A 12,150-nucleotide genomic window follows, 5' to 3' on the forward strand; every position below is an offset into this window, starting at 1 on the left:
AATTTTTACTGTTTTGTTGTTTCACAGGTTGTCAAAACAGAGTTATAGGACTCCCACACTTTACATATACAAGACTAGTCGCAAATAAAAGAAATAATATGTATTAAAACAAATATTTATTTAATTCATATAAGAATATCTAATTATCTACAATGAAATTATTGTAAATTAATTTTCTAACCATAAATTTCATTGTCGTAACATAGATACACGAAACATAACTTACTACAAAGAAAACTCGCATCCGCGTTCAGCCAGTAAGAGATATGTATTAAAATTATGACGGCTACACCTACTTAAGAAATAAACGATTATGAAATATAATATTGTTCTGAATATTATTCTGTGTACATAAAAGCGGGGACCGTTAGCTGTATGGAATGTTTTTGTGGCTCCGGCATGAGCGCCGTCGGGTCCTGGAGGATCACAAACATATAAACTATAGTAGACGTATAGTAGTAAAAATACACGGTGGCTCAGTTTTGACTGCTGAATTATAAAAAGACTTCGCACAGCCATGTCTCCAAAACCTGTGGAACCGTGCGGTGCCATCTTGTTCAGTTGGCAAAGTCGGTAGAAAGCCACAATTTATTTTTCAACTGATGTCATCTACTATTAGTTCTTTTGTATGTGCTGGTTATTAAGACGGACGCGGCGGGCGGCAGTTCGCAGAGTCATGCGGGCGCCAGCCACGAACAAACATTGCAACACTTAATGGAAGACATGAACGCGACAGTGGCATGTGGTAGACATACCCATTATCTCACGAAATTTAAAGGCTAGAATTTGCTAACACTTAAACTTTTACCTAATATAGATTGTATGCCACACGATTTCTTATTTTTTCAAAAACATAGTCGATTGTAAAATTTCATGAGACAATCAGATAGTTACATATGAATGATTCCACCGCCACGCAATAGTAAGTGTTGATGTGTGTTCAAACATTACACACATATCTATATATCTGTGAGATGACAGTAGTATTGGACATCGTGTCTAGCGCCAGCATTACAATATAATCGACACTGTCAATTGTTTTAGTTTGCTCTGTCGAAGTGATTATAATGTAAGAAATTGAAAAGCGAATACAGAATAATGAACCGAAGAATATGAGCGTAGTATATGTGGGGCGCGAGTTTACAGAACACGACATACTTAACCTTTTCAGCGCCATATCAAATACATTGTCATAATGACTCTATAATAGACCGACTGTTCTCCTGATATGTCTCGCCTCTGGCCGCGAAAAGGCTAAATACGGCGATCCACAGAATACAAAATTAAATGTACCATAAACCCAGCACCGTTACGTCTACTTACAATACTTACACAGATGCTTATAGAAACCGAAGATTACATTAAGTCTTATAAGATTAATAATAGTACGTCACTAATATGGCAAAGTTTTCAATGTAGCGTTTCATATTAAAGTCCTAATTTATTGTCGCTTTCAATCGAGTTAGGTATATTAAATTTCATAAAAAAAAAACTAAAGACTAGGTGGGCTAAAACACAATTTTTCTTTTCTGACCACATTCATTCGGAAGAGATAGAAAAATAATTATAATAAGAGACAGTAATACTTAAGTATGTAGCGGTAAATGATAATCTTCTAACGATCATAGTGGGCCCGGCAGTCGCCCCGAGTGGATGCGTATTGCGCTCCCCGTCCTCTGCAGGGGGCCTACTGCAAAAACCAAAATTCGCAAATTGCGGGGATCTTTCTCTTTTACTCTCACTAAGACGTAATTAGAGCGAGAGAAAAATGCCCGCAATTGACGAACTTCGATTTTCGCGGTTATAGCCGAGGCCATCCAGCGCCGACCCATGACAAGACACTACCAGCTCGGCCGTGCCCGGCCGCTCTTCATCTTTTATTCCCTTATGTTAATTAGCTAGCTGCACCAATACACGTAGTTTAAAATCTAAACAAATTTAATTTATAAAAGTGTATATTGAAATATAGCCAGCGATCCTTATCTAGTTTACGATTAAGCTATATAACTATAGATACTTATTCGTACCTATTTATAATCTCGATAAAATACACAAGGACGGTGTAAGTAGGTAGGCGAAACGAGATACTTCCCACTATAAGTAGATCTGTCCGATTACATGACGTCGACCTCAAAAACTGCACTTGTAAATATTTATATTTTACCTAATATATACCACAATAAATATATTTTTAATAAAGGCACAACAAGGCACTGTTCCATCGAGATGTTATCACAATTTTAATAATTAAAAGTCGATTAAACTTTGTCCAGTTTATTTATACCTACTTAGTCAAAGGAAGGATAGGATTTCCATTAGTCTTATAGCTAAAGATTATTGGAAACCTAGCTTACTATTAGTATTGCAACACTGCTACTTTCGGCGAAGAAAGAAGGCTTGCATCGAAACTACGAGTCAATAGAGTCCTCAGCCGCGCGCGAGCACTACACAAGTGAGGAGGCTTCTACATAGTGACTAGCCACTATTACAGTCATGGCCTACCACGTAAGGTTACCTACTTGGCAATTTCCATAGCTCTACATTTTGCACTTAACCAAAATGGACACTATACAGTACACATTCTATAATACTTAACGCAGAAGTCGAAATCGAAATAAGCAACGCCGAATGCCCTTTCACTATTAAGTATACATGTAGGTACAGCGATTATACAGAGCGTAATTATATCTCGTTTGAATAAATGCAGAGACTTCAAAAAAACAATACTGTATTACTTACACGTGAGTCATACCGGGCTATACCGTACCAACATAACCATAGTCACACGACATAAACACTTCACACACGCAACACGTTAATGTCTGCAATGTACACGATATACATTTGGTATTCGGTCCCGGCCGGCCCTAGAGCCAGGTGAGCACGTTGTCGGGCTTGTTGGGCGTGGAGTTGATCAGCGACTGCACGTCATCCAACAATATGTCTGCCGTGAATTCCCCCATCTGAAATTGCAGTTTGGTTATATCAGTACAATGAATCATTGTCGGTAAGAAGTTCATAACTATATACAAAAGAGAATTTGAAATAGAGGTGTATTGTCAAAGAAAACTTGGTAGCCATGTAAATTTACTGCTATCTTTCGACACATGATTAAAACTGTTAGAGCGCGCTTTTTTTATCCTTATTCTTTCACTGATATGTGTTCAATTGTTAAAATAACAAAAAGTGGCAAATCTAATAAATCAAAGGCCAAAGGTATGGCGACAGCGTTTCGAGCGATGGCGCCATAACCTTTAGGTTGTGCCCGGTAAGATGGCGCCACTATTTGATATTTAACCAATTTAACACATATCAGTGAAAGAATAAGGATCAAAGTCAAATGGCGTTCTCAAAGTTTTAATCATGTGTCGAAAAATGGCAGTAAATCGACGTGGCTACAAAGTTTTCTTTGACAATACACCTCTATTTCAAATTGTCTTTGCTACATACACGTAAATAATGTCAGAATAAACACATTAAAACCAGAGACATGTCAGTCGCTTCGCTTGACAGACAGATGAAGTGTGCGAAAGGGAAGCCATGACGTATATGAACAAGCCATAAGTGCAAAAGAGGCAGACTACATATGAGAAAACGTAACCAATTTTGAGTTCGAAGGCGGCCGAGGCGGCCAAAATCATATTGCTGTATTTTTTAACGTGAAAAATATAAGCGAATCAAAAAGAAAATTATACATTAAGTAATTCAGTGACGATGGTGTCATGTTGTGTGCCGGATTGTAGTATTTCAGGGCCAAAAAACCCAGGAAAATACTCATTTCACAGGTAATTATGATATTCCTAGCGAAATTTTCGTAACGATATTTTATCAAATTAACAGCATAAAAAGTGTAAAAAACCAATTATAACAGTTCATTATAAGTTTTTCTTCAATTGTGTGTTAATATTTCATCATATTAGTCAATAATTTAGAATATTTTGTGTAAAAACCTAAACTGTTACTTTACGCTAGAGCTTGACAAAATGTTCATATGACTGTATCGATAACTTGTCGGTATATTAGTAGGTATGGAATTAGTTGTTCACAAGACATCATTAAGATATTACCTTTATAACCGACTTAAAATAATAACGATTGTTATAATACCTTTTTTGAACGTGTACATGTTTAGCGATAAATTTAAACTTCACGTTCCAACACAGTACTTACATTTTAACCACTTTTCCACGGCTTTGCCGCCAACACAAGGAAACACAAGACAGCATATACTTGTACACAGCGTATACACATCCAACCCAAGTTGTCAGCAGGAAAAGGCGCGAAATTCAAATTTTCTTTGGTAAGTCAACTCTTTGCGAACACATTTTCAAACAACTTCAACTTTATCATTTTCAACTTTTTCAAACACATTTGAAAAAGTAGTCGATAAAGCAGTTAAACATCGATAGATTATTAATATGTTGTAACATGACATCACTATTTTTGTTCGCACATAGACAATTTACGCACACACTTGCATTTCATTTTTGGTCACACTTTCCAAGTTTGACAGTCGTTCTATACTATCCTATTTCTATGATTAAAACGAAAGACGGGCATGGCGAAACTGTGTATTCCTGTATTAGATATTAAGGATATCTCGAACGATCTTTTAGGTTTATTCTGTAAAGTGTTTGACAAGTGACAGATAGTTTTGCCGCGGTTTTGGTAAAATGTGACATTGACAGTTAGATTAGGACTGAGAGGAAAAAACTTGAGCGATTGAAGGAAGGATTTGTATTGTTTTAATTGTAAAAACTCAAAGATAAATAAACTATTGTAAACTAATTCAGTATTTTAGTGAGACATCTATTATCGGAAGTGGAAAGAACATTGAAGAAATATCAAAGAACAAAAAAAAAGGAAAACTGGGACAGGCCATCATGTTCAGAGTTCATGTTGACAGAGCAAACTGAGTGCTATAGTGTCTAACAAATCTTGAATCCTGAGTATTACATATATGAAAACATTTTACAGTATGAAATCATAGCTATAATGGCATATACCCATGTGAACAACAATGCTCATATGCTAACCTTAAAACATGCAAAGAAAGATACGAAAGTTTGGTTATTTAATATTGAGTAAAGCTTCATGTTAGAATTCTAAGATGAAATTGCAGGGTGAACAAGATGGGGGTTGGCATACCCACAAAGGCCTAATTGTTGAAGAATTATTGCACTCAAATATGCACTATGGCCGTGTGTAAAAGGTTTGGAGGTATAAAAATATATAATCACAAGATGAAGTGAGGTAAGGTCAAATTATAGAATGTTTCATTGGCATTCACATAATTTACAAGTAAGTATTGGTTTAAATAATGACATGTGAGTATTACTGCCAGATATAAAATTGACTAATACAAAAGATTAGTCGCTTTGAGGTATGTTTCCGACAGATCAAAATTGTTATGTTAACTGAATAATTAATATTTGTTAACATGTTTCAAATGAAATATATCAAGCCAGCATAGCCACTAAAGGCCTGTGTTGTCCAAATGGTATGGTTGTAGTAACATGTGCAGTAAAAAGAAAAAAGTATGAAATTCTTTTACACATGAATTCTTGATGTTGACTGTATTATCAGAGGTAGTTAATTCAGTGATGAGTAAATAAGAATTAGGCCTGTTGTCTAATTCTTAGTTATGATACTTGTAAAAGTGGCCATTTATTAATTATTAGTTTTAGTTGTTTCGGCTCTGTGTTAGTGCTTAGTTAGTGCTTCTGGGCATTTTCCGCAAATCGACAACCATTGTGCCTATTTTGCGTGTCGGCTCTGTGTTAATGAATCAGTCAATCAGGACACACATATTTATATATCTATGCATATAGAATTATTATACATAATAATATTTTGTTGTGGAATGCAAATTGTGTCGATATTAAGAGATATCGACTAAGTCTTGGTTAGTCATGAAGACCTACTTATAGTGTAGGAAATAAAGGTAGTGGACCCCGCAGTAACTCCTCTGCCAGAAAAAAAACTTTACAGTATGATAAAGTATCAATAAATAAAAAGTATTGTCTTAATTTCCAAAGAATAATAATAATAGGATTTAAGTAAATACCTAAAGTATTAAATCTTTAATATCTTTTTACGGAAAAATGCTCCGTTCAAACTTTCTTCACCAGACATATTCATGTAACGTATTACAACAATATATGAAATATCCAAAAAATTGCCGTTTTATAGCTACAAAATGAAAATCAAAAAAAAAATCCATATAACTATACTATTTTCAGAAATTGCCTTTTTACTCGCTGTGAAAAATTTCTCTATCCATTTTATTTATTGAATTAAGATCACAGTTTTATTTCCATCCAACTATAAAAACATCCAAAAAAATAACGAGCGTATTAAAAACTTAACATATCGGGAGCAGTGTGTAGGGAGCGGGGTGTACAAGCGGGGTGCGGGAGCGGTACCGGCCGCCGCCAGCGCGCGCGCCGCGCCTGCCCGGCGGTGGCAGCTTGCTACTTCTCTATTCATTCGCGTATCGCCTAGGTGCATAGGTTACTGTTTTAAAAAATATTTCTACTTGTTTCTTTTTTGACCTGCCGTATGCCTGCCTGTCTGTGTAGTACCTACCGTAAGTATAGTCTCTATCGTACCTACAAATGAAATAGGTAGGTTATGCGATGTGTCTAATTTAAATATTTATATTCTTAAATTCAATTTATTCAATTCGAGTCGTACGTATTAGGCCACCAAACGAAGGAAAAAACGGGGAAATAATTCGTGTATAAGCGAATTTTGGCATAGTTGTAGATAAAGGTACCTTACATAACATACTGAAAGTACTGATAGATGGGGGTGGCGCTATTGTGTACGGGGGAGGGAGGGTTTAAATGTCCCTTTTTTAGTTTATCTTAAATAACTCGTGAACGGTGGCCCATATCAAAAAATGATCTATCACGCAAATCATCTATATAACATTTCCTACAAGAAAAATTCAGTACACTTTTTACTAGGATCAATATTTAAAAAGATATTAAAGCGGGAAAATTAATTAAAATCAATTTTCTGGTCCAATTCTCTATATTTTCGTAAACGGTGGCAATTAGCAAAAAACGCTGTAAAATGTAAATAATCTACACAAACCTTCTACAAAAAAGATTCAGTACACTTTGTGAAAGGATCAATATTTAAAAAGATATTAAAAAGGGAAAGTTAATAAAACCAATTCTAAGGTTCATTTTCTTTAGTTTTCGTAAATAATTTGTAAAGTATGACCCATAGCAAAAAAAAGTCTTATACATAAATAAGTAACATAAAATTTTCTATAAGAAATATCTAGCACACTTTTCGCTAGGATGAATATTTAAAAAGATACTAAAGCGGGAATGTTAATAATAATCAATTTTAAAAACCCTTTTTAGTTTTCGTAAGTAACTCGTAAACGGTAGCCCGTAGCAAAACACGTTCTTACACATAAAGAATGCACATAATATTTCCTACAAAAAATAATTCGATCACTTTTCTCTAGGATCAATATTTAAGAAGATATTATAGGGGGTAAATCAATTCATAGGTACTTTTTTTAGTTGTTCGTAAATAACTCTTAAACGGTGTTCCAGTGCAATAAGAATGTTAAACATAAATACTTAACATTAAAAAGATTTCTTAAACTTTTTCTTTAGGATCAATATTATTGAGATATTAAACGGCGAAAGTTAATTTTAATCAATTCTGCACATTATTTGTGTTTCTCGCTTTAAAAGCATAATAAATATTGATCTTAGGGAAAAGTGTTCCGCATGTCTTTTGTTAAAAAAAATTATTATAATTGTTTATATACACATATATATTTTTTGCTATAGGTCATACTTTACAAATTATTTACGAAAAACTAAAAAAGAGACCTGAGGATTCATTGTAAGTAACTTTGCTCCTCTTTGACTAAAAAATCGGACAAGTGCGAGGCGGACTCGCCCACCGAGGGTTCCGTACTTTTTAGTATTTGTTGTTATAGCGGCAACAGAAATACATATAAATATTTCTATCATAGCATGCCAAACTATAATTCTAATCGTAACCAGCGACAATGATATCGCTTGGAGCGCACGTGAGACAATTGCATCGACGCGGCTGCTAGCTTTAAATGGCCCTTTTTTAGTTTATCTTAAATAACTCGTAAACGGTGGCCCATATCAAAAAATGTTCTTTCACGCAAATCATCTAAATAAAATTTCGTACAAGAAAAATTCAGTCCACTTTTTCACTAGGATCAATATTTAAAAATATATTAAAGCGGGAAAGTTAATTAAAATCAATTTTATGGTCCATTTTTCTATATTTTCGTAAACGGTGGCAATTAGCAAAAAACGCTGTAAAATATAAATGATCTACACAAAACTTTCTACAAAAAAGATTCAGTACCCTTTGTGAAAGGATCAATATTTAAAAAGATATTAAAGAGGGAAAGTTAATAAAACCAATTCTAAGGTTCCTTTTCTTTAGTTTTCGTAAATAATTTCTAAAGTATGTCCCATAGCAAAAAAATATCTCATACATAAATAAGTAACATAAAATTTTCTATAAGAAATATGTAGCACACTTTTCGCTAGGATGAATATTTAAAAAGATACTAAAGCGGGAATGTTAATAATAATCAATTTTAAAAACCCTTTTTAGTTTTCGTAAGTAACTCGTAAACGGTAGCCCGTAGCAAAACACGTTCAAACATTATTTACAGTACATATGGGGCTACTTTATAGCACTAGTGCGAGAAGTAGCATATTACGTTACTGTGTCGAACATTTAAAGGGCCATATGTACTGTAAAACGTAATGTACTATTTTTTTTGTTTGTGTGTTATGTTTAAATTCATCCAGGAAAATTTATCTAACTGTTATGAGAAATCTAAATACTTGTATAAAATAAGTGAATCAAAACGTAATAAACAACCATGGGTTTTCGGCAAGGTGCAATTAGAGTGTACAAAAAGAGATATACTTTATTTAAATTGGCTTAAGGATACCAAAAATATGGTAAACCGGCTTGCATATGTTAAACAACGAAATAAAACCAATAAATTAGTAGAAACGCAAAGAAATATGTTTTATAAGCGTAAAATTAGTATAGTTAAAGGAGACATGAGAAAACTTTGGCAAATTTTGAACGAATTGTCAGGAAAGATATCTGCGTCAATACAGGATACTATAAGCACGGCGTTCTCAACTATGACTTCGGATAAACTTATTGCTGATATGTTTGCTAGTAACTTTAAGGAAGCGGTGCAGAACATAATACCAAATTGTAGTGTTCCATTATTAAACCTTGATGCCTACAGGAGGCCCACGGATAAGTCGATGTTACTTAAAAGGGCAACTTCTAAAGATGTTTACAGAATAATTATGAAAACTCATAGTAACAAAGCGCCAGGAATAGATAATATTCGGGTAGTGGATCTGAAACTTATAGCAGACAAAATTTCATCTGCCATAGCCCATCTCATTAATAGTAGCATAGCCGGTGGCTTGTATCCCGACGGTCTTAAAGTAGGACTAGTTCGGCCAGTATATAAAGGTGGCGATAAAACTAACTGCACGAACTATAGACCGATTACAATGCTTCCTATTTTAGATAAAATTGCAGAAAAGTATGTGAGTAACGAGATACATAATTTTTATAACAAACATTCTATTCTCTCTGCTAATCAATTTGGATTTCAGCCCAATAAAAGTACCTCTCAGTTACTGTCTAGATTCACTGACGAGATAAATCAACGACTAAATAATAAATGTCATGTATTAATCATTTTTATTGACTACAGTAAGGCCTTCGACACATTGCGCCACGATACACTGATACATAGGCTGGAGGATTCTGGTGTCAGGGGACAATTGTTAAATTGGTGTGAGAATTACTTGGGTAACAGAACTTATCATGTTAAGATAGGGGATGCTCTTAGCAGCAAAGTATTGGTGACAGAGGGCACAGCACAAGGCTCCGTGCTCGGTCCACTCCACTACTTAGCCTACGTAAATAATATGAATAACTGTGTCAAAAACTGTAGCGTGTATCAATTTGCGGATGATACTTGCCTCATTGCTGCAGATAAAAACGTAACTGTAGCAGAAAGGAAATTGCAATTTGATTTTAATAACATATGTAAATGGTCCCACGACGCAGGGCTGGTCCTAAATGCAAATAAAACCAAATTGCTTCATATACATTCTAGCCAATCAAGATCGGTAAGAGCAGTTAGGATTATAGGGCACGACCACCAGTGTCTCCACTCTCTACAGAATTGTGACCAAAATTGTAATTGTACGCCGTTGGAACAAGTTTGTAAACAAAAATATTTAGGTGTTATAATTGACAATCGCTTTAACTGGAGTGACCACATTGACTCAGTGTGCACGAGATTGCGAGCTTTAATGGCAAAAATATATATTCTACGAAATAAAATTCCATATAATATTAGATTGGATATTTATAATGCACTCGTGGAAAGCATAATTTCCTATGGGTTAAGTAGTTATGGCCGTACATTTAAGTCATACCTTGACAAAATATATAAGCTGCAAGTTAGGCTGCTAAAGTTAATAGTACCCCGTAAAATGAAAGAGAACCTTGTGTGTGATAGTGACCTCTTCACTTTATGTAAGGTCCTACCGGTTCACACAAAGTTTAAACACCATATGCTAAAAGAGCAATACTTTAGAAATGAAATCCAGCATTTAATCTCACATCCAATAAATACGCGGCAAGTAACAAATCAAATGCTTCAAAAGCCCCAATTCAACAATTTTTATGGCAGAAGAACATCAGAATACATCATACCAGAGTTAATAAATAAGTTACCTAAAGAGTGGAAAGATAAGATAACACCAAACAATATAGCATATATTCTTAAAAAGGAAATGCTTAAACAATTAAATATTTTTAACTAATGCATATTTATGTTATTTCATTTAGTGCAAATGGAGCAGCCTGTATCGAGTAAGCGGGGACCGGTTCTTGTTTTGCTCGGCCGGCCGGTATGATAACAGACGCGCTCAGTTTGTGATATTTGCAATTATAATGTCATTTACGAATTGGATGTATATGTGTATTGCATTGTATTTCTAATTATTAAATACTGCGGAATGGAGTATCGAGACAAACCATTGTGGTTTAACGATACTTTTTGATCAAATATTCTGTAATTGTGTTTTACCTGTAATAAATAATAATAAAAAAAAAAAAAAAATGTTTTACATAAAATTTTCTAGAAAAAAGATTTCTATTCTTTTTCTTTAGGATCAATATTATTGAGATATTAAACCGCGAAAGTTAATTTTAATCAATTCTGCACATTATTTGTTTCTCGCTTTAAAACCTTAATAAATATTGATCTTAGGGAAAAATGTTCCGCATGTCTTTTGTAGAAATTTTTATTATAATTGTTTATATATATATACACATATATATTTTTTGCTATAGGTCATAATACTTTACAAATTATTTACGAAAAACTAAAAAAGAGACCTGAGGATTCATTGTAAGTAACTTAGCCCCTCTGACTAAAAAAAACCAACAAGTGCGATTCGGGCTCGCCCACCGAGGGTTCCGTACTTTTTAGTATTTGTTGTTATAGCGGCAACAGAAATACATCATCAGAATTCTGTGAAAATTTCAACTGTATATCACGGTTCATGAGATACAGCCTGGTGACAGACGGACGGACAGACAGCGGAGTTTTACCCTTTGGGTACGGAACCCTAAAAAGGACCTGGAAACTGATTATAATGAATTTTAATATCTCATTAAATATTGATCCTAGCGAAAAAATTTACGGAACTTTTGTTGTACAAAATTACATTTCTATTATTACTGTATAAAGAAATTTTTGCATTGGGCCACTGTTTACGAGTTATTTACGAAAAACAAAAAAATTAGGGACTTGTAAATTATTTGTGATTTACTTTCCCCCTTTAATATTGTTTTAAATATTGATCCTGGAGAAAAGTGTTCTGTATGTTTTTTGTAGGAAATATTATGTTAATTATTTATGTATAAGAATCTGTTTTGTTATGAGCTGCCGTTTAAGAGTTATTTACGAAAAACTAAGAAGTGACTTTAAAATTGATTAGTATTAATATTCCCGCTTTAGTATCTTTTTAAATGTTGATCCTAGCGAAAAGTTTCATATATCTTTCTTGT

At 34.0% G+C, this 12,150-nt stretch overlaps 2 protein-coding genes across 5 annotated transcripts in view; one reads left to right on the forward strand and one right to left on the reverse strand.

The window, feature by feature from the left end:
• Positions 1-324, forward strand: part of LOC133519089 (myrosinase 1-like) — a 25,394-nt gene extending 25,070 nt beyond the window's left edge. For both annotated transcript variants that reach the window (XM_061853001.1, XM_061853000.1), the window contains one exon: positions 28-324. Coding sequence is in view for 1 of the 2 variants with exons in the window: in XM_061853000.1 (XP_061708984.1) it covers positions 28-48 (21 nt within the window). In the remaining variant the exon portion in view is untranslated. The remainder of the gene's footprint in view (positions 1-27) is intronic.
• The window catches only part of LOC133519091 (transcriptional coactivator yorkie), a 63,979-nt gene continuing 51,928 nt past the window's right edge, over positions 100-12,150 (reverse strand). For all 3 annotated transcript variants that reach the window (XM_061853004.1, XM_061853003.1, XM_061853002.1), the window contains one exon: positions 100-2,963. In XM_061853004.1, the coding sequence (XP_061708988.1) occupies positions 2,868-2,963 (96 nt within the window). In that variant the 3' untranslated portion in view covers positions 100-2,867. The remainder of the gene's footprint in view (positions 2,964-12,150) is intronic.

This window comes from Cydia pomonella, chromosome 6, assembly GCF_033807575.1.
Source record: "Cydia pomonella isolate Wapato2018A chromosome 6, ilCydPomo1, whole genome shotgun sequence".
Taxonomy (NCBI): domain Eukaryota; kingdom Metazoa; phylum Arthropoda; class Insecta; order Lepidoptera; family Tortricidae; genus Cydia; species Cydia pomonella.